The sequence below is a fragment of the Podarcis vaucheri genome, assembly GCF_965113315.1.
Source record: "Podarcis vaucheri genome assembly, chromosome: 5".
Taxonomy (NCBI): Eukaryota; Metazoa; Chordata; class Lepidosauria; order Squamata; family Lacertidae; genus Podarcis; species Podarcis vaucheri.
The window spans coordinates 52,582,605-52,604,670 of NC_138763.1; the positions used below are offsets into that span (position 1 = coordinate 52,582,605).

The 22,066-nt window shown below is 40.8% G+C and overlaps 2 protein-coding genes and 1 long non-coding RNA gene across 5 annotated transcripts in view; 2 read left to right on the forward strand and 1 right to left on the reverse strand.

Moving 5' to 3' along the window:
- FHIP2A (FHF complex subunit HOOK interacting protein 2A) overlaps positions 1 to 18,394 on the forward strand; it is a 35,974-nt gene extending 17,580 nt beyond the window's left edge. For 2 of the 3 annotated variants that reach the window (XM_082222581.1, XM_082222582.1), the window contains 7 exons: positions 447 to 616; positions 1,772 to 1,915; positions 5,644 to 5,734; positions 8,196 to 8,339; positions 13,261 to 13,401; positions 14,466 to 14,569; positions 14,650 to 18,394. In XM_082222581.1, coding sequence (XP_082078707.1) covers positions 447 to 616; positions 1,772 to 1,915; positions 5,644 to 5,734; positions 8,196 to 8,339; positions 13,261 to 13,401; positions 14,466 to 14,569; positions 14,650 to 14,755 — 900 coding nt within the window. In that variant the 3' untranslated portion in view covers positions 14,756 to 18,394. The remainder of the gene's footprint in view (positions 1 to 446; positions 617 to 1,771; positions 1,916 to 5,643; positions 5,735 to 8,195; positions 8,340 to 13,260; positions 13,402 to 14,465; positions 14,570 to 14,649) is intronic. The other variant, XR_014219847.1, reaches the window with a different exon arrangement.
- On the reverse strand, positions 4,326 to 8,189 carry LOC309532444. The gene is made up of 2 exons (XR_014219854.1): positions 5,714 to 8,189; positions 4,326 to 4,619 (listed from the first exon to the last, which is right to left on the reverse strand). It is a non-coding gene; the product is annotated as an uncharacterized lncRNA (long non-coding RNA).
- Positions 18,395 to 19,985: 1,591 nt separating the features above from the next.
- The window catches only part of TRUB1 (TruB pseudouridine synthase family member 1), a 40,340-nt gene continuing 38,259 nt past the window's right edge, over positions 19,986 to 22,066 (forward strand). The window contains exon 1 of the mRNA XM_082222708.1: positions 19,986 to 20,153. Coding sequence (XP_082078834.1) covers positions 20,063 to 20,153 — 91 coding nt within the window. The 5' untranslated portion in view covers positions 19,986 to 20,062. The remainder of the gene's footprint in view (positions 20,154 to 22,066) is intronic.

Genomic DNA, 22,066 nt, shown 5'->3' on the forward strand with positions numbered 1-22,066 from the left:
CTGGTCTCCATGTTTCCTGCTTGGCAGGGGGTTGGACTCGATGGCCCTTGTGGTCTCTTCCAACTCTATGATTCTATGATTCTAACTAGAGTGAGGACATTACAAAGTTGGATGGACTCCAAAACCATAAGTCCTTACAGCAAATCAGTCTCTCATTATCTTATGCAGTTGCTGTGAGGAGGAATGTATTGTCAAGTACTATAGCAATAATATGTTATGGGGACAGGGGCTTTATTTAAACTGTGTGCTTTGCAGTGAAACCTTCATGGGTGTAGGGCTTCAGAGTATTTCATTAGCACATCTATTTGAATAAGTATGTGTGTGGGAAAACATTTATTATTCATTAAAGAAATGGAATACTTTTTAATATGTGCAACACTATAATAACATGCTCAGAATCTCTGCTTTGTGGGAACCTGTTTTTATGTCTTTTTTATATATTGCAGATCAGCATAATGACACTCAGAATGTTTGAGCACCTTTTGCAAAAACCTGATGAGCACATTCTTTATAACTTGGTTCTTAGAAATTTAGAGGAGAGGAACTATACGGAATATAAACCACCCTGTCAAGAAGATAAAGATGTGGTGGAGAATGGCCAAATAGCAGGAGCTGTGTATGTTCTTTTCTGTGTCCCACTTTTCTTCCTCTGTGTCATTGGAGAGTTCTGCAGTAGCTGAAATGTCTTTCAGCTGTTGTTATCAAAGCAAAGATTACATTTTAGGCTGGAGGGTGTGTGTATTTTAGTATACTGACATAATGTTGAATCTAGAAATAAAGTTACGGTGTTAGGCTTTATACTGTGTATAGAACTGTTACATAACCCACCATGTTAACAGTCTGCTGCTGTTTCACTTCTCACCCATCCATGCATCTCAAGTTGCAATCCTAAATACACTTTCTAGAGTGCAAGCCCTATTGAATACAGTGGGACCTGCTTCTGAGTAAACAAGTGGAGTTTAAATTTTGTGGTAGTTGACTTAAGGGGTCTATGGAGTAATTCCTTCATTTTTGCATGTGTTCAACACAAGAGTGTAAGGAGCTGCTTTGTATCAAGTCTATCTAGCTCTCTATTATTTACACTGAAAATGACAGTGGCTCTCCAGAGCTTTAGACAAGACTCAAACACAAATTAGGCTATCCTCCCTTTTTGACTCATCATCTTGATGTCTTGCTTAAGGATATGTAAGCCCATTTGTCTTTGAAATTTGGGTAAGATTCAAAGCATTTGTTGATTCACTTGTGTGGCTTTAGAACACCCAGAACTTGAATGTTGCCTTGGCTGCTGCAGTATTATTTAACAATACAACAAAAATTCATAAGCCCCTTTCATAAAATTAGAATATATGTTTCCTTGTTTCATTTATCTATGCATTCTCGGTGAACACTAGTTCATGTTAATGTTCTCTAGTTCCATGTCACGCCATTATTTCAGTAAATAAAAGTTGTTTTTTAAAAAAAGGCACGATCCAAGGAAGTGTGAAACTAGTTCTGCATGCCCATGGGGCTTTGGGTTTCAGTTTCTAAAAAAGCAGTCCTTAAGCCATATTGCTAGTTATTTTTTGAGACATGCTTTAAAGACAGTTTGTGATTTGACATTAGATCGCCTTGCAGTTGAAAGGGAAACAAGGCAAAAATCCTATTTGATGCATGCAAGCCTAAAGCAGCTCTTTTGATCCTAGACATAGATTCAGAAAGTGACTAAATTTCAGTGCTTTCAGAGAGTAAAACAAAAAATGTTTCTCTCCCCCTTTTTGCTGCAAATTCACAGAGATCTAGAAGAAGATCCGTTATTTACGGATATTTCTCCTGATACCATGTTGTCAAACCAAGAGTGGCTCACTGCTTCTCCACCTGCCAGCCCAGATCATCCAAAAAATGATGGGAAGACGGAAGTTCATAAAATTGTAAATAGGTAAGCTGAACCTAATAATTTTTTGTAATAACTACAGTATAATTTTACTATTAATTCATCTTTGTATTGGTTATGCTGTGACACCACCCATTTAGCAAGCCGAGTTGTAAGGTTGATGGAATGACCTCACTATACACTTTGATCCCATCTGGCATGGGAATTACATTTCAGGGATAGCATGTATGTGCAAAAATGCATATATTTGAACTACCCCCTTGGAGCCATCCCCGCGTGAGCATCTTTAGCTTTCTGGAGCAGAACACCAAGCCGACTCTCTGACTTGTTTACTGTGCTCTAGGATGCTCTTGTGAGATCTTGTGGGGCTGTCCAAGTTTCACAAGAGAATCCCAGATCCCAGTAAGCAAGGTGGAGAGCTTAAAAGCACTCTCCATGCCCAGAAATCCATGAAGCAAATAGAACTTTTAAGCTCTCTGCCTTCCAGGGTTTTAATTCAACTGGTTGGCTTGAAATTGCCGAAGTTAAATGTATGCAAGATGAGATTGTACTGTACTATGCTGGTTGATACAGTGGTACCCCGCAAGACGAATGCCTCGCAAGACGGAAAACCCGCAATACGAAAGGGTTTTCTGTTTTGGAGGCGCTTCGCAAGACGAATTTCCCTATGGGCTTGCTTCGCAAGACGAAAGCCCATAGGGAAATCTCCGGGGACCTGTTTTAAATTGCTGGCGGTCGGGAGCAAAGACTTTCGCCCACAGCCGGCCTTCAGAAGAGGTCCTGGACCTCTTCTGAAGGCCGGCGGGGGCAAAAGTCTTTGCTCCCCCCCCCGCCTGCCTTCCCGGGACAGCGGAGACTTCTCCGCTGCCCCGGGCGATCTTAAAATGCTGGCGGGCGGGAGCGAAGTGTTCGCTGCCGACCCCCAGCATTTTAAAATCTCCCCGGGACAGCAGAGAAGTCTCTGCTGCCCCGGGCGATCTTAAAATGCTGGCGGGCGGGAACGAAGCGTTCGCTGCCGACCCCCAGCATTTTAAAATCTCCCCGGGACAGCGGAGGCTTCGCTCCTGCCCGCCAGCATTTTAAAATCGCCCCGGGACAGCAGGGGCTTTTAAAATGCTGGCGGTCGGCAGCAAAGCCCTCCTGTCCCCGGAGCTTGCGGGGCGGGAGGTGGGAAGAAGGGCTTTTCTTCCCACCGCCAGCCTTCAGAACAGCCTTCTGAAGGCTGGCAGTGGGAAGAAAAGCCCTTGTGTCCCCCCCCCCCAGCATTCAGAAGAGGTCGGGGGACAGACTGTCCCCGGACCTGGTCTGAAGGCGGTTTCCCTAGGAACGCATTAATTGATTTTCAATGCATTCCTATGGGAAACCGTGCTTCGCAAGACGAAAAACTCGCAAGAAGAAAAAACTTGCGGAACGAATTAATTTCGTCTTGCGAGGCACCACTGTATATAGCATTTTAGTTTCCCAGGAGTTCAAACAGGAATGTAAAAAGGTGAGCAGATTAGTGATCACCATCCTTCTCTGATGAAGATTGAGACCAACGTCTTGTATGGCAGAGACACTGCCACTATTGTGGTGTGTGAAAGAGGGAGAGAGAGAATGGGGGGTGAGGAAGTGAGGAAGTTTGTGAAGGTAGAGCAAGTGCAAATGAACAGGCTAAATGGAAAGTTATGATTCTGTTCCACCTGAAATATTTGACCTTGTGCTCCTAACCTTATTTCATACATTCAAAAATAGTTCTACAGTCTCAGTATCTTAGCTTAATGAAGAAATAACTGTTGAGTTGTCATCGACTGCATCATGAAATTTTATAAAACTATGTGTGAGATGGGTGCCAAAGAAAATATCTCAGTAGTGCATGTGAAACTATAAATTAAAGAGCTCGGAGAGAAACACTCAAGAGAAGAGAAATGTCATTAGGTGATGTTCCTTTCCTACAGTGTCTAGTAAGGAAAATCATCTCAAGGTTCTTTTGAGTTGTGTATATACATAGGTTTTGTTGCAAAAAAAATCACACTATTGTGTTATGTGCAAAGCTAAAAGCAAGTTAGACTAAGAGAGTTGCTGCTTCTCTCCCCGCCCCACCCACCATCCTCGATCAAGACCTGCTCTTCTCCAGGCAGGTAAATTCCTGCTCTGTTTACTCAGGCACAGCATTCATTAGACTTCGCAAATATTGGAACAACTATTAATTATGTTATGCAGAATTTTCAGATAGGAGACCTAAATTAGATATTAAGGCAGGATTTCTACATATCTTAGTAATTAACTTGTGTAAACCAGAGTAAACAGTGAAATTTTCAAACAAAGGTGAAAATAGGCAAAAACGTTAAGAATTTTAAATCACGCAATACTTTTTTTTTTTTACAGTGACTTAGTAGAAGGGTTAAAATTAGGCTATTAGCTATTGTTGAGTGGATGAAACGCTAAAGAATGATTTACAGTCATTAATGGTGCGCAATTTTTTGTTGTTGTTTATTTGTTATTTTATATATGCACTTTGGGGCCCTGAAATGTTTCCCCAAAATGACTTTATATTTATTATCATTTTTTGGATTTCTTATCCACCCTTCTCCATAAGGTCTCAAAGTGGGTTGCAGGGTCAGAAAGAGCTGCACATTGTTGGAGGTGGGGCTACTAGACTGCCATTGCCACCCTTTCTACACACTCTTTCACACGAGTAATACATGGAGGGGACTAGTATCTTGTAACTTTTCCCTGTTTGATTGAAGAACAGAAACGATAAGCGTGGCTGAAAACAAAATGAAAATAAGCTATATTTAGTGTAGCGCTCCACTTGTTAGATGGAATAGCAAGAAATGCAATAAGCACTCTATATTTTACTCATTGTTTCTAAAGTTATGATAAAATGAGAATTGTTTTTACCCCATACTGCAGGGGTTGGCAAACTAAGATCCATGGGCTGGATGTGGCCCACTGGGCTCGTTAATCCGGCCTGCAAACCTTGCAGATCCTGCCACCCGCTCAGTCAGTCCCCGCGCTAAAGCAGCATGGCGCGGAGGCCTCACCGCGTCGGGACTAACTTCTGCAATGCTGGCGCGGCTTTGGATTGGCTGCAGGAAGCTCCTGCAGCCAATCTGAAGCCGCGGACACTTCTGGGTGGGGGTGACGCTGGAGTGGCTTCAGATTGGCCACAGGAAGCTCCTGCAGCCAATCCGAAGCCACGGACACCTCTGGGCGATGCCCCTTCCTTCCCACTGAGGCGGCTGCGTATTGCAAAGAGCTGAGTGGGAGGAAGCGGCAGCAGTGGGGAGGCTTCCTCTGCCACCCAGGCCAGCGGCATGGGCTCTGCGCCCCGTGGACCCCTGGCCAAAGCAGAGGACGACAATGCTGCCAAAGATGAGGTGCTGGCGGCAGCTGCAGCGTGAGTGGTGGCAGGGTGGGTCCTTTGGGGGGGGTTGCTTTCAGGAGAGGGTGGGTCCGCCCCCCCACAAGGTCTGAGGGACAGTGGACCAGCCCCCTCCTGAAAAAGTTTGTTGACCCCTGCCATACTGTGTCCTGCTACTGTGCTATCTGAAATATGCTGGAGTCATTAACAAGGCAGGGTTCTCTTGCTGAGAAAAAATTCAGTAGCCAGATTGACAGAAATGCCTCCACTGATTTTTTCATCTGTCTTCATTGTACAGAAGTCCACATAGCCGCTTATGTCGAGCAAGGGCTTAACAATGTTTGACATATCTATTGCTGCCATGATAAAGGAACAAATTTATATTGACTTGCTTTTTGTTTCCTGCTTTACTTGTTTTTGTTTTCAGTTTTCTCTGTCTTGTACCGGATGAAGCCAAATCTTCCTACCATGTGGAGGGCACAGGGTATGATACCTACCTCAGAGATGCCCATAGACAAGTAAGTGACAGAAGGAAAATGCTGTTTGGTGGCTGATGCAGTTGCAGATGAGGCAACGCCATTTTGCAGATAGACGGATAATAATAACACGTTATCACCCATCTGCTGAAATATAATACTCTCGCTGAAGTGCCTCTGTATAAGAGAACACAAATGTAGCTCAGCTTCTCTGTTGTGTTCAGGTGCTTAGCAACAGAACATCCTGTCTCTCATCATGCTTTCACTCCATCATATTCTAAAACATTCAGGCTCATTTCAACAGTCCTTTGGTCTGCTGAAAGTTCATTGAAATTTAAAATGGGAAACCAAGTATTGGCCATATATCATTCTCCGCTAAAAGGTAAAGGGACCCCTGACCGTTAGGTCCAGTTGCGGACGACTCGGGTTGCGGAACTCATCTCGCTTTATTGGCCGAGGGAGACGGGGTACAACTTCCGGGTCATGTGGCCAGCATGACTAAGCCGCTTCTGGCGAACCAGAGCATCGCACGGAAACGCCGTTTACCTTCCCACTGGAGCGGTACCTATTTATCTACTTGCACTTTGATGTGCTTTCAAACTGCTAGGTTGGCAGGAGCAGGGACCGAGCAACAGGAGCTGACCCCGTCACGGGGATTTGAACTGCCGACCTTCTGATCGGCAAGCCCTAGGCCGTGGGTAAGCAAACTAAGGCCCAGGAGCCAGAGCTGGCTCAATTGCCTTCTAAATCCAGCCCGTGGATGGTACAGGAATCAGCATGTTTTTATATGAGTAGAATGTGTGCTTTTATTTAAAATGCATCTGGGTTATTTGTGGGGCATAGGAATTCATCCCCCCCCCAAAAAAAATATAGTCTGGCCCCCCACATGGTCTGAGGGACAGTGGACCAGCTCCCTGCTGAAAAAGTTTGCTGACCCCTGCCCTAGGCTCTGTGGTTTAACCCACAGCGCCACCCGCTGTTGGTTATGTTGATCTTTCTTTACCTATGCAGCACTGTGAACTATATAATAACACCAACCTGTTTTGCGGGGACTGGGATGCGGAAACAAGTGGCAGAACAGAAATGTCTTTTTTATAAATAATAGTAATCAACCCTATATTGTGTTCCATGTATGAGAGTCCTAACTTTGCTTTCCAAGTGATGTGTTGTGGTGTATTATTTTGGAGGGCATTGTGTTTTTATACTGCTACTGTCTAAAAACATAGAGATATTTTGAAGGATTGTAATCTTTCTGACAGTGCAATCAGCCATGTCTGCTAAAAGGGGGAATGTGTGTGGGATAATTCACAGGAAATAACTGTGTGTTGCATAGTTATTACAGTGGTACAAATGGGATGTACATGGTGCAGTAATATTTTTATTTCAGTTAGATAATCATACAAATTGGACACCTTTTTCTCTAAATTGCCTTTATATTTATCTGTAGTCTGTTGTAGCAAGGTCTTTGACAGAGGCAAGTTGCTGTGGAATAGCTATACGAGTTAACACAGCCGTGATTTTATAGATAAAAGCTTAGTGCAAGTAATGTGCAGCTTCAGGCATGCAGTTTTGAAGTGGATTATAGTGCTGAGAAACAGGAACTTTACTGTTCCTATTTAGAAACCTCAAACACATTCCGCTTTCAAAAGGTATAGGTGTCCTTGGTCTGAAGACAAACAGAGCTTAATTGTAACCTTGTAAATAACATGCAAGTGCTCTGAGTAAATTTAATGGGATGGTTAAGGGAGCTGAAAAAGACACGCAGTCACATAATATTCAGAAGGTTATACTCCCAGAAACAAGTGTAATATGTGCCCAGTCAAACATAAAGTATTTCATTTTTATTCTGAGTTTGACTTTTTTGTCTTTCCAAATACCTGATGGAAAAATATAAGGCAGATAAGGGAAGATGGACGAGCCATGAGCCTTTAGTATGCTAAACTTGAGTGGACAAAAGTATATGTTGCTTCTTTGGTAGTGTCTATTTGAGTGAAAGAAGAAACTGAGTACCATCAGAATTGACTCAGATGCCAGTGGTCCCAGTATTTTCACACCTGCCCTGGCCATCTAAATGGCTGCCACATGGAAGATGTGGCAAGCTGAACCAGTGGTTACAAGAAAATAGATTCTGGCTAAATACATGTATCAGGAAGAACTTGGACAGGAAGCAGTTTGACAGTGGAATGGACTCCCTTGGAAGGTGGTGGAAGCAGAGGTTGGATGGCCATCTGCCATGGATGTTTTAGTTGAAATTTCTGCATTGCAGGGGGTTGGACTTTGGAGCTCCCAACTCTACAATTCTATAATGAAGCATAGTATTTCTACATGAAAAATGTTTCTGAATAAAATGCTACTTGGGATGGGATACTACAAATCTCTGTGAAAGGCAAAGCATTTAAAAGCATGTAACTTTGCCAGTGTACGTTGTAATAAATATCCATTAAAATTGCACCTCTTCTTTAGTTCACAAAGGAGTCAGCCATTTGTTTTCTGCTTTCTCTAGTTCCGTGATTATTGCGCCATATGCTTACGATGGGAATGGCCGGGCTCTCCCACGCCCTTGGAAAAGTGCAATTTAGAAGCTCCATTCTTTGAAGGATTTTTCCTAAAAGTTCTGTTTGATAGAATGGGCAGAATTCTCGATCAGGTAAGTCTGCAGCTCTAGATCCTTTTGTTTCTGACCTGGATGGTTTTCACAGAGATGTCCATATCATGGAAATCTGGCAGTATGAAGGTAAACAGTATTCTGGGTGGCTGTTAGCCTATTGCAGAGGTAGCCAACACGGTACCTTCCAAATGCTCATACAATGGGCCATGCTGGCCAGAGATGATGGGAGTTATAAGCCAAAACATCTGGGCAGCACCAAGTTGTCTACCCTGGGGAAGGAAGCGAGCTGCCTACCTCTTCTGTCTTTTCATCCTAGACTCTAAAGGGCACTCTAAATAGTAAAATAAAGAATTAAAAACACTTTCTAAAAAAAACCACCAAATGAATATGATGTGCTCCTCTGAACATTGTTTATCACAATAAAATGAGCAAATGTTTACACCTTCGCTATCTGACTTCTAAAGCCGCTTCTGGTGTTCAATTTTTTTGTTGCTGATTATAAACTGGCCACAGAAGAATCTCTTTGTAATATAAGCAAGAGGCCCATGAGCAGTAAAGAAGGTGGCTTTGCATGTGTCATGAGTACATTTCATGTATGTTTTTACAAACAGCAATGTGCAGTGGCTTTTAGGTATACAGTGGTACCTCGCAAGACGAATGCCTCGCAAGACAAAAAACTCGCAAGACGAAAGGGTTTTTGGTTTTTTGAGTTGCTTCGCAAGACGATTTTCCCTATGGGCTTGCTTTGCAAGATGGAAACGTCTTGCAAGTTTGTTTCCTTTTTCTTAACACCGTTAATACAGTTGCGACTTGACTTCGAGGAGCAACTCATAGAACGCGGTGTGGTAGCCTTTTTTGAGGTTTTTAAAGAATTTGGTGATTTTTGAAGCTTTTCCAAAACTTTCCCGACACCGTGCTTCGCAAGACGACAAAAATCGCAAGACGACAAAACTCGTGGAACGAATTAATTTCATCTTGCGAGGCACCACTGTACATGATTATGAGAAAATAGATACATTCTTAACATACCTGATCATGTATTCCCTTCCAGCTACTGTTCATCCAGTACTGGAACATGGCTGGCATGGAAAATGGCTTGCGGGGGTGGGATCGGGGTGGGGGTGGGGTGGAGGCAGGGTGACCACCACCCTCTGCTCGAACACACCTTTTGTTTCTGAAGTCACATACTTCAGCTACTGCTTTACACATTTGCAGCAGTCCCATAAACTTTGTGTTAGATCATGTGCTTTCTATGCAGCCTCTGTTGTGGGAACACTTCCTAGAGCTAAACCATTTCCAGCAAAAACCAAGTCTAAGAAACGGTCAGGGAGCACACGGGTGGAGCCTATGTGTTGCCTACAGAAGATTGCAAGCTCAGTCTGGCTTCTTTAGTAAAAAAGTTGTGGTAGTTGACAGGGAAGACCTCTGCTTGAAATGCAAGATTGCTGCTCTGAATCAGAGTAAACGCTGGACTAGAGGGACATATAGTTTGACCAGGCATAAGGCAGTTTCTTGGGTACCTGTGTTGTCCTGTGCTTAAAGAAATGGGTCTGCTCTAGGACACGTGGTCTGACTTCCACCAGACCACTCTTGTGGCATAAAGATTTCAACCTGAAGTCAGCTTCTGTCTGATTCTTTCATATCTTCACCAGGAAAATGTAACATTGAAGTAGCTTCCATTAAACACCCATTCTACACATGCCTCATTAAAAATGAATATTGGATTTGAGGCTTAAATTCTGAGTCTCAACAGCTTTATGAAAACTAATCTTCATACATATGAAAATCTGATCTAGGTGATGAGACCCTAATAGTAAAGAGGAAAAGAAGGAAAAAAGTCCTTACCTAAAGATTGTCAGGGGAACAAGTATCTAGTAGTATTGCAAAGAAAAAAGGCTATGGGTTATTGTGGTAGGGTGTCAATTTGATATAGTACCTGTCAGAATGACAAAATTTCCGGATCAGTCAAGCATGCTGCTGTTCTCTCTCCTGTGTCAAGGGCAATAGCTGATGCACAGAGAATTAAAATATGCAGTAGGATGGGGAAATTGCTAAACCCCTCACCTACTAAAAAAATGTTGAGCCAAAATGATTTTCCCTCCTGTAGGGATAAATTGCTTGAAAATGCTAATGTAAGCCAGGAATAGAAGACTGTTGATGTAGTCAACTCAAATTAAAAATGGCAAAACTTGATGCCATTAGTTAGCTTAACAATTATGCCACATAACGGACCTCGATACAATTGAATATAATTTATCTGGCATAGAATCCTGATTTTTCTGCAGGCTTTCTTAATGCTACATGGCATGTTTATATGGCACAGGCGACTTGGTTTGTACAAAATAAGTTTCTTCTGCTTCTGTTCCCTTATACATCCACCACTGCAATTCTGCAAATGAAGCCCCCAAATTACACAATAGTGCCATTAAAAGACATTGCCATTAAGTTGGCTAAAAGCCACTTGCAGCCCTTGGGGTGAGATCCAACTAAGTAATATTTAAAGTAGACCCACTGAAATCACTGAACAACTTAAATTCACTGTGTTTTCTCATACCAGTGTTTTGATTACTGTGAGAGTAATAGAGTAGTTAATTCTAGAGTGTCTGGGTCCTGTTGGAGTTCTCTGATTTTTTCCCCTTTCCCTTAAAAATCTTCCATTTGGGTAGACCAGAAATTGTTCCATCCAATTTATAGAAAGCAATAAAAAACATTACAACAGAAAAAGGCTTGGCATAACAGCTATATTGCAGTACCATGGGCTGCCACTGGATGGCCTGCAAATGTCTATTTCACTTTGCTGAATGAAAGAAAATGAGAAAATAAATGCAGTCAGAACCTTACTAGATGTGATGGAGTAGACTTGTGAACAGTATATTCAGGGGAGTGGGGATGAGATGAATTTGTTTAATGCTTTGTGCCATAATATCTTACACACACGTTTTTGGAGTATGTCTTTGTTTCCTGCCATGGGGAGGAGGATTTAAATTGGAATACAGCAGGTGGGGGGAAGGATTTTTAAAAACACAGAGCAGCATCCCCAAACACACTGTGCAGTGGCTTTTAAAAAAATTTTAAATCATCACAGGAGATCTATGAACTGGATCTCCCATATTGTATGTAATTTCACTCTTCAAAGTATCATCTTAAGCAAAAGTATTCTTCCTCTTAATCTCATGCAGCAGGAGGGAATGCCTCTTCTTGCGCTGTCTTTGCAGTAACATGCATGCATAATTGCTAGACAAAGAAATCGTGGTCCAGGTCACATGTAATGGCATATCATACTTTGGGGCAATTTCTGGGTTATACGTATTTTATACTGTTGTTGTCTGTTGTTGTCTGAATGACTTTTTGTGTATTGCTTAGAAATTTCTGGATATAAAGTGATTTTAAAATTACGTAAATAAATAGAAATAACCCATCTTTAATGGTTTACCATGAGCAGCGTGGAGATCACTCCTGCTTCACTCCCTCTGTCTACCCGGTGGCAGTAACAAACCACAATCCCCGTCTTAGCATTGCATCCAAATAGGGAATTGTGGTTCATTTCACTCCCAATAAACCATGATTGGTCAGCAAAGAGCAATGCTTGGCTTGACATTATGGATGGTCTAGACTAGAGCAAAACAAGCTATGTTTCCTGGTTTGTGCATGACACTAAGCCAAGAGAGCATGGCTTGTTGCTCCCACAGGCCAGAGGGCAGGAGCAAAACAGGACCTTTTTGTGCACTCACGGCAAACCATTAAATTGTGCTTCACCTTGATGTGTGAATGCTGCCAATGCCTTTTTCTTTGAAATGTTTATACATTTAATTGATTCATGAATCCAAACTCCTATGATTAATTAATAAAAACCTATTTACTTGGGGGATGGCCCTAAATACTACTTGCTGCTCTAGCAGCCAAGGCCTAGTGCTGCTTTTACCCTCAGTAAGGCTGTACCCAGAGGATGGTGCTTCATATTCTTGGTGGTTTTGGCTCAGTCAATCTGTAATTGTAACTATAAGTACATACCCTCCGGGAGCAATTATGTCTTTTTGGCTGCCGGGCAGCTCACAATCAACTTCTTCTTGTGTATTTGTTCCAATATGGCTAATATTGATGGCCTTTTGCCAGTTGCTTTGTTTTCACCGTGCTGGTGATACGGTTCGGTAGGCTGTAAATAATCAGTCCACTACCACCCAGTCCGGGGAATTCTTCTTTCCATGTTTTTGGCATCAGATTGCTCTGACACATTATGGAGGGCGAGGTGGGCTTTTTTGCTAGTATTCAGAGGGAAAATAGGCTGTGAAATAACATGAAGAAACAATAAGCAGAAGAAAGTAGGAGAGAACTTGAAGGTCAGCTCATGAAAGGGGTTGTACATTTGGAAAACAGTTTCTATTTCCAGGTTTTTTAGCACCATTTTCCCAAGATAAAAAAATTCTCCACTTTTAGCTGTAGGGCTTAAAATAGAGGAATAAGGTTGGGGAGCAGTCCCAAGACATACTGATCTCTCTGTGCTGGTCCCAATCTGCCATTTAGATTGCAGGAACTGAAATGACCACTATCACCAGTATGGTTTGCAGGTGTCATGTATACTGAATTAGCATGTCCGACACACAAATAGCCCCTGCCTATAAAGCAGTAGTCACAGCTGTTCCATCGCACACCTGCCTTCCCCTTTATGTTTGCAGTTTGAGAACACATGAGATCGATAATTGTTCTAAACAAAAGAAACAGAGAACACATCAATTGACTTTCCTAGGGTTATGTAATGAGTTTTGGGGCTTGTGAAGGAAGCTTTGATATTGCTTGCACAAGATATTTCTAACAATGTGCCTCACATTGGCCATTACATGCTGCAAATCTGATGGCCATCACATGCTGCAAATTTTGCATTTTGTAAACCCCTAAACTATACTGCACAGAATGTAAACATATGGAAAACCTTTTTTTAATTATTTTTTGCTTTTTCACACAGCCATATGATGTCAATTTACAAGTCACGTCTGTGTTGTCCAAGCTCGCCTTGTTTCCTCATCCGCACATCCATGAATACCTTTTGGATCCCTATGTAAACCTAGCCTCCGGATGCCGCTCTCTTTTTTCAGTCATAGTCAGGGTAAGTAAATGAAGAATATTCAACTTGAACAGTGCCACAAAGTATCTGTGGCTGATTAACAAATGATGCTAAGGCACCTTTCAGATGACCGACCTATTTTTGTAATGCAGCCCCTCATCTTTCAGTTAGGGACCAGCCAAATCCACTTGGGATTTAAATAAAAAGTGCATTCTTGTACCTCCCTACTCAGAAGTAGGTACCACTGAGTTCTGTAGGACTTAGTCCCATGTAGGTGGGTATAGAATTGCAGCCTACACCTGCTTATGGTATATTTTCTTTGGAATAGCTGTAATCTCCAAGTAGAAAAAGCAACATTTTATTAACCTTGTAGGACAAACCATTAGTTTTTCTTGCAACGAGTGAGCAGTTGTTGCAGGGTAATTACATCAAGCACAGATCATACTTTACACTTTGACAGATATGATTATGTGGGGGGGAAATGTAACATATCATGTGTTCCTGACCAGTGTGTGATGCAGGTTTTCTGGGAAATTTTCAGTTTTAAAATTTCCTGGGAAGTTTTCTGATGAGGTAAATAGTGTGTGATCTTATTTAGCATGTTTGTTTGACTTCTGTTTTGTAAACAGAGCTGAAAACACTTACAGTCTTAGGTGAAATAAGAATTTTAGCTTTAGCTGTGCAGGTCAGATCAAACCAGTTAGATGTATTTGTAGCTGCAGTTTTTGCTTGATTATTATGTGTATTTGTGGTTTTATATTACTCACCTGCTTACAAAGTAATAAAACATATATGTACTTTCTCGCACACTCTAGGGAAAGTAACCTGTAAAACATGCACTGACAGCTTTGAAACAAGCTTGCCTTATGTATTGCCATTCATTTATTGTTATTTATTATTTTTTTGAAACACTGAATTTTTAGAAATGGAATATTTTCTGTAGAAAAATAAAGACATGGAAAGTGTTCCCTTTTGAAAAGTTCTTTTGTAGTATTTAGACTGCTAAACACTGCGCTGGCAGCCCTGGAGGCTAACGGCAATAGCTTCCAGCACTAACTTGCTCTTTGCTTCATTTTGTTCAACGCTCTCATATGCACGACATGCAGGTTGTTGCGGATCTCATGGTGAGGATCCAGCGCATACCCGACTTCACCCCTAAATTGCTGCTGGTCAGGAAGCGTCTCCTTGGCTTAGAACCTGAAGGGCCCATGTAAGTATATTAATGACCAGCCTATTCCAAGAGGCACCATGTGTGTGACTTTCTAATAATTCCTCATCCTATCTCCGCAGTGTTGACCACATGACATTACTAGAAGGTGTAATTGTATTGGAAGAATTTTGTAAAGAGCTGGCTGCAATTGCATTTGTGAAATACCATGCCTCGTCCACGCCGTAAAAAGCTGCTCCGAGCATCCTGGCTACGAGATTCAAGCAGAAAAGACTGCTAACTTCCCAGGCAGGAGAACAGAAAGCAAAGCCTTGGCATTCATTTGGAGGACTCATATGGGACACCTTCAAATTGAAATACTAAATTCATTGGTAGTGACCATATGGGAGAGGAAAATGGATGTTCAACCTACAACGCAATCAATGGGATATCACAAATCACAACAAGCTCAAAGAGCTGCACACATGAAGACTTAAGTTTAAAGGTTTTCTTATTTTAATAACCTTCTAGGAGGTAGGAGTTTTTATATACTTTAGGGTTCCTAGGCTTTTAAAAAAATACATTTGTTTCATAGCTGAGGTGTGTTTTATCCATTTAAATGAAAACCAGTAAGTGATTAAAGCATTGTAAAGTATTTAAATAAGAAGTTGTAAATGCACACACAGCTAAACAAATGATTTTTCTTTGTGTATCTTTCATGTTGAGTCCTGTTCATTGTGTTGTTCCAGTTGATCACTGATTATTATTATTTTGTTACACAAAAAAACAGGTGACCACAAGTATACTCAAGTATTGGTTTTCCTTGAATTCTTGCTTATTCTCCTTTGTTATGCCGCATAACTTTATTTGCCTTCTATTTTGTATTTGAGCCCTGGATTATTTGATCCAAATGCCCGTTTACAAAAATGCTAGTATTACAGGTCACTTTATAGAGCTTTTAAGATTCTTTTTTATGATTAGTTGGCTGAAGAGTATCCTGTGCCTTGATGATTGGCAGTATCATTGTTTTGTGCTTTTCAGATATGTTATTACTTGGCTAATTTGAATGACTGAAGCGTCCAAGCCAAGGGACAGCTGGGTCTGATACCAGTTGTCATAGTGCATATAGGCTGAAATTCTCTGCAGGTTGTTGCATGCTTAGGCTTCAATTTTGTGATCTTACTGTTTGCAACAGGGATCCATTATAAGCCAAGGAGAAAACAAGATCCCTTCATTTTGCCATTGTCATAAAATAGATTCCCTTGCCAGACAATCTGAGCTAGAAGACGAGTAAGAGGAAAGAGCAGTTGAACCACCTCATTCTGCCAGTGGTCTGTCTCTCTCTCTCTCTCTCTCTCTCTCTCTCTCTCTCTCTCTTTCTTTCTTTCTTCCTTCCTTTCTTCTGACTCATCTCTGCCAGTTCTTCAAAAGCTGAAAACTCCAAACAAACATGTTGTCTACCCTGGATTTAATATAGTTTTTCTATAATCTTTTTGTTCTCAGTAGAAAACAAGGAGAAGCAGATATGGGGTGGGAGTGCCCTTTCTCACCCATTTGCCGTTAATTGATGTATTCCGTGTAACCTTTTAACACAATTGCTGCCTGCCTCAGATATTGTCAGGGTTGATGTAAATGTGGTTGAATTTTGCTCCTGTGATGTAAACTCTGGTTTGTACCACAAGAAGTTCTAATGATATAGAAACTTGCTGAGCATGAAGGCCAAGTGTTGGAAAGTGGAATAATTTAGTTATATTGGCAGGCCTCTGTGGTGGAAACACAAACATCAAAATTTTGGAGCAAAATTTTGAGCTGCCTTTATTATAAATGAAATACGGCCAAGGAGCTGCTTGTACTCTGTGACCAAGATATTTGCCTCCCTAGTTGAATAATAGCACATTAATTTTTTAAATGTTTTTGCACCAAAGTCACTGAATTTGACTCACAAATACAACTAACTAAACTACACATAAGATAAGTCTTAGAATTTTCTTCTGGAGAAGAAATTTTTCAGATAGATATTGGGTAAGAAGTTATAAAATAAACATTCATGGAAGCGGGCCTGAACAGCTTTTTACATTTTTTGCATTGCAGGTAGCATTTTAGAGAAATCCTTTTGGAGTCCCACAGAAGTTGATGATGGTTCTCTAATGATATCCCAATGTAAGTGGGAGGCAGACTTAAGTTTTGGTGTTTAAAAGTATAAGGGAAAAGGTTTACTTAAGCTAACTGTGTAATTAGCTATTCATGATAGCCAAAGTTATTCACACGATGCTGGATTGAATTATAAAAACAAATAAATAAAAATGATACAGGATACATCTATTAGTGCAAGCAGGATATCTAACATTAAAGTTCAGTTTGCTTTTAGAAACATCAAGATCCAAGCTTGATTACACATAGCCTGCATATTCAGGAAGTTCTCTTGTTTTCAGGATGTAACCCTGCTGATGTCATTTGAAGACACCAACATTTTCCCATTCCCTTTTTGTCATAATACCTGGCACAAATTTAGGAAACGCTTTAGCTCTTTCTCTTGGCATCATAATTGTTCTCTTGAACCCATAAATTGATAGCAGCAACCTTTTTATTTTTGTAAAAACAATTGAATTTTCCTTCCCAAATGGAACTTGTTTAACGTTTTTATAACTTGTTTTCATGCACTTTTATTTTAAAGGCTAGTTGGGCCCATGTTTGAATTGGTTGAATCTATGCATGTCATAACTACCCCTATTCTGATGTGTATGAGTGTGTTTATGTGCATGCATGTGTGCACACATGGAGATGCATGTGTGGTTATTTATTATGCGCCAGGAGAACATACAGCCTGTTCTCCAGAAGTAGTGAGCAGCCACTGGTTATAAAGATGTTTGTGCTAACTATTGGGTTCTTGGTCCCATTACAGATAAAACAAACAGTGTTTCTATATGAGAGTGGATGAGGAAAGCTAGAATTGTTTGATTCCAGGATACAGATCCCGTTTCAGTTTTTCCCTAATGCACATTTATGTAAATAAAGGCACCTTTATATCATCTATTGTATCTATTTAATTTAGATTCTGATGTTGAAAATTTTGTAACAACAACATGAGGCGTCTACTGGAATAGCCATTTCCTCTTAAGCTATTTTTGTTATAACTAGTTGTCTGCCTAGTAGTGTCATCTTTTAACTGTAGCGTTCTGATATAATGTATTCATCAGTGCAATATTGAGGCTGTGATACAAGGCACAGCTTCAGCCTGGTTGTACATCATCTGTTTACGTGTGTATATTTGTATACTAATGGACTGAAACCCAGCACTTGCTTGCGGTATTGCCGGTGCAAAGATTGTAACACTGCATTCTACAGGGCACAGTAATCGTGGCATTCCTTTATAAATGCATGGCAGCTGCTCACCATGAGCTGCTGAATGCAGCAAAGCTTTCAATTGTGAAATAACATCCTTATTTAACTTGGCACAAGAAACAGGATAGTACAATGCAGAAGCTACACATCCACTGTTCTCAATTGTGTGAGAAATTAAGATTAGCATCTCTCAACAAACACATCTGTATAACCATGATTAATAATGCCTGTGCCCTGTTGCCTAGTGTTACAAGGTCTGTCTCTATCTATCAATATATACTCCTGGATTTTTCTCCCCTCCTGTCTTGTTTACATTAAACAGAAGATGTTCAGCAAACCTTTCCTATTGAACTTGGTGTAGTTCATTCGCTGACAATGTTTGCCAAGGTGTAATAGACCCATGAATGATGGTTGAAACAGCCACATTAGAGAGCTCACGGCGGAAACTTGTGTCAGCAGATACAATTCAGGTGTTTTTTGTTAAAAAGCATGCATGAAGGATTAAAAGGGATATTCTTAAAAATAAATTAATATAATTTCAACAGAGTGATGCCTTATGTTTGCTGAAGTTTGTGCATTTTTAAGTTTGACTATCGTCTCTAAATACAAAGTAACCAGATTTTACATTTACATTCCGCTTTTTCCTATCACCCTCCCAGCTGACCCTTCTCCTAATATTGGTTTTACACCTCACCTGCATTGCATCTGCCCCCTCCACCCATTTTCTCTCATTAAATTAAAATCACTCCTTTCATTAGTAAGTGGACGTTGGGCTTCATCATTTTACTTATATGTTACTTCTGCCTCGCCTTTTTATGGGAATAATATAGATAGCTAGAAAATTCAGGTTTAAAACCATGTTGGTAATTTTTTTAATGGGTGGACAATCTTTTTCAGGCCAAGCGTCAGTTCTGGGGGGGTGGGGCAGAGGCAAAAGTTAGCAAAGCAACAAATGTGATTTGTACAATAGACTCATTTCTACATACACTCACATACTCCCATCTATTGTCCATCCAGTTCAAAGACAGCTGGGCAGAAACAGATGCAAAGCAGGGCTGGTAAGGAATGTGGCTCAGGGCAAAGGGGTGTGGTTGTGAAGGGCTTACAGTTTCAGCAGAGGCCCATGGTCCAGATAAGAGGCCTTGAGGACCACATTTGGTCCTTGGCCTGTTGGTTCCCCATTCCCAATTGAGAGTTATTGAGGGCAAACACATTCCTCCTAAGTGATTCTTGAGCACACTAAGTCTTATTATCCCATTCTCTCATAACTCTGGTTCCTACCCCAGCAGGCATGCACAAAGTCAGCCACCCACTTGCACTTTTCGGTCCAAGAATGCCTCACTCATTTGGGGCATATGTAATGCTTCACACAGGAATGTTCTGAAATTTTAGTGGCTGCAAGCACATATTCAAAGACTCTTTGTAAAACGAGCATTGGTGAAGTACTTTCTTCATTTATGCAGCTGAGGCGTAAACAAACAAGACCCACCGCAAAAATACCTCTCCACTGTAAAGGCTTTTTGCTGCCATTAAATCAGCCTTAATGTGTACCTCATTATAGCTTTTTTGTCATTAAAGTGTTTGCAGGAGACCTACACTAGACATAGGTGGGCGGAAATTAGCCAGCGTGTTGTGTTTTATGGCAGTAGCTACCATTTCATCATGCATACCTCTTCTGCCTTATTACCTCATTTAAAAGACTTCATTGGAACCTGTATTTGCATGCTCAGATATATTTCTTTTGTGAAGCATAACAGAAATGTGTCCTAATCATACTATCCTCAAACCATTGGACTTGGATTGGCTTCTGAAACATCAGCGTGCTTACTGCAGTCATATTCTGTAGAGGCTGAAGTTTTAAAAAATGCTCAGGACTGCATGCCCTGGTTCTTTCCATGCCTCTTTGTGAGTTTGATATAGTTTCGTCGTATGTTCAGGGCACCGTACGCCGAGTTGAAATGTTGTGGTTTCAGAACTCTAAACAGTACTTGTCATCTATCACAGATTTCAGCTGCTCTGTAATAATTACCATGGAATCTTGCCAGAAGCCAGATATCGTCAAGCTGTTGCCAAGGTTGGTTAGCTGTGCTAGCAGTAGCCAGAACTCATATTAGTGTTGTTGGTCATGTTCGCACTAGAGCACAGCGCTTACTACGTGAAATGTAGTCCACCTCTCCCTGTTCAGACCTTTGAAGGCTCCCTTTCAACAGGAAAATGATATTGAAGCAGCTTCAGGGAACAGCTGGAGTATGTGTGCAGGTAGAAAGGTCCCAAGCTGAATGGGTTATACCACTTCAAACTGCAGGTGGGTCATATTTTTTACTGCTCTCTGCAAGGAGAAACTAACACTGCAGGGAGCAAGCTGAGACAAAACATCTCTCCCTGAGGTACTTTTTTCATAATACATACCTTTGTAGCCTTGAAGGGGTATGGTACCCCAGGATTCTGTCACCCTGTTTCTCTGCAGGCATCGCCTAGGTTTCATTTCCAAAGGGAGGAAAGGGAACTGTTGCTGTTTATTTCTGAAAATTTTTCACTGCTGTTCATCTTCCCTGCTTCTCCCATCTGCTAGGAAAATTCTCTGCACAGAGAGAGAACTAGCGATAAGCCACTGACAAGCTTTCGGCTGTAGATATCCTCTGTTCCAAATCAGTGAAAATGTAATTATATATCAGTTAATATGTATATTCTGCAACAAAAGGAGCCAAACAGATTTGTAAGGATGCTGTTTGCAATGATAGCTAAGGTAGTACATTTGCTTTCTGAACTTAATAGGGACTGGTTTGGTTCCACTTGTAATAATTAGATTTCTAATATAAACCTATGAGGAACTTTTCATATATTCTGCACGTAACTGAAGTGTGTGCCTAAAAATGTAAAGGGTGAATGGGGCAAACACATGTTGGCAAACTTATAACATATTCATCAAGAAACCAGGACCGGCTGACTACAGCAGACTGGAGTTTGCCCTGAATGATGTGAAAAATAGCCATCTCACTATTTTGCCAAGTTATTTAAGCAGTTTGTTTAGCACATGTGTGATGGGTGATACCCATGAGAACATCCATTTGCAAACTTAAGAAAATCATAATTGCATTGTAATTGGCTGAATTGGAGGGGCATAAACTTGGCAGTGATTATCCCGTACCTTGATGAAGTAACATGTTTAAAGGAGGGAAAGGAGCAGGAAGGCAATATTTTACTAGCTCACAAAACACAAAACCAGTGGTGCTGCTATCAATCAAACCAGATGCCCTCAACCTCAATTTCAGTGATTTAACTAGCATTTCCTCAGCTTAGGTTAACGCTGAATGCCGGCCTCCGGCCTCTGTGACTTAGTCAAAGCACTCGGCAGCTGAAGTGAATGATTATTTCACCTGGACAACTGCTGAATTCTCTGACTCTGGATCTAGTTACACAGAGTAATGTCCCTAGGGGGAACAATACAAAGTCAATCAAGTGGGATATATTACAAGGACATTTTAGCAAATTCAAAAACAAAAGGAGTTTTGAAGCAATTTTCTTTATGGGATTACCAGTTCACTGTTGCATTTATAACTGGGTTTTCCCCCTAAAGTGTTCTGTGGAAGGCAGCCTTTTAGAAAGAAAGAAAGAAAGAAAGAAAGAAAGAAAGAAAGAAAGAAAGAAAGAAAGAAGCACCATCATGATGAGCTAAAGAACAAAATCGCTAATATGTGGGTTTTTCCTCTTAAATGGTTTCCGAAAGCTGCGATTTATCTCCATTTTTAAACTATTATTTCTTCCGTGAACTTTTAAAAACTTTTAAACTATTATTTCTTTTCTGTAAACAGAAACAAATAAAAACTGCCTCTTTGGAGGGGAGGGGAATTGTGCTGTGCTGTTTCTAAATGACAAAAGGCCTGAAATATCACGGCCTTTCTGTTCCAAGTCTTTATGATGTGTGCTCCACACAAGTAAAATTGAATATCATTATTAATTGAAATTTACTTTTTCTGTTTGCTTAAAAGCTTGATTTAAAGTAAGTAGCCAAATTATAACTTTCTAGCTTGGTGAACATGGATAAATCCAATATAATGAGTGCATAGTTCATAATGTTCAGCACGGAATGCATGTGCAGTTTTTATATATCTAAATTATATTTCATGTCTACAAAATGTCACTTTTGTTCCGTGGAGTTTCAATTATCCCTCCTAACCATTTACAGGGCAAGCATATATATGCCTACTCAGAAGTAAC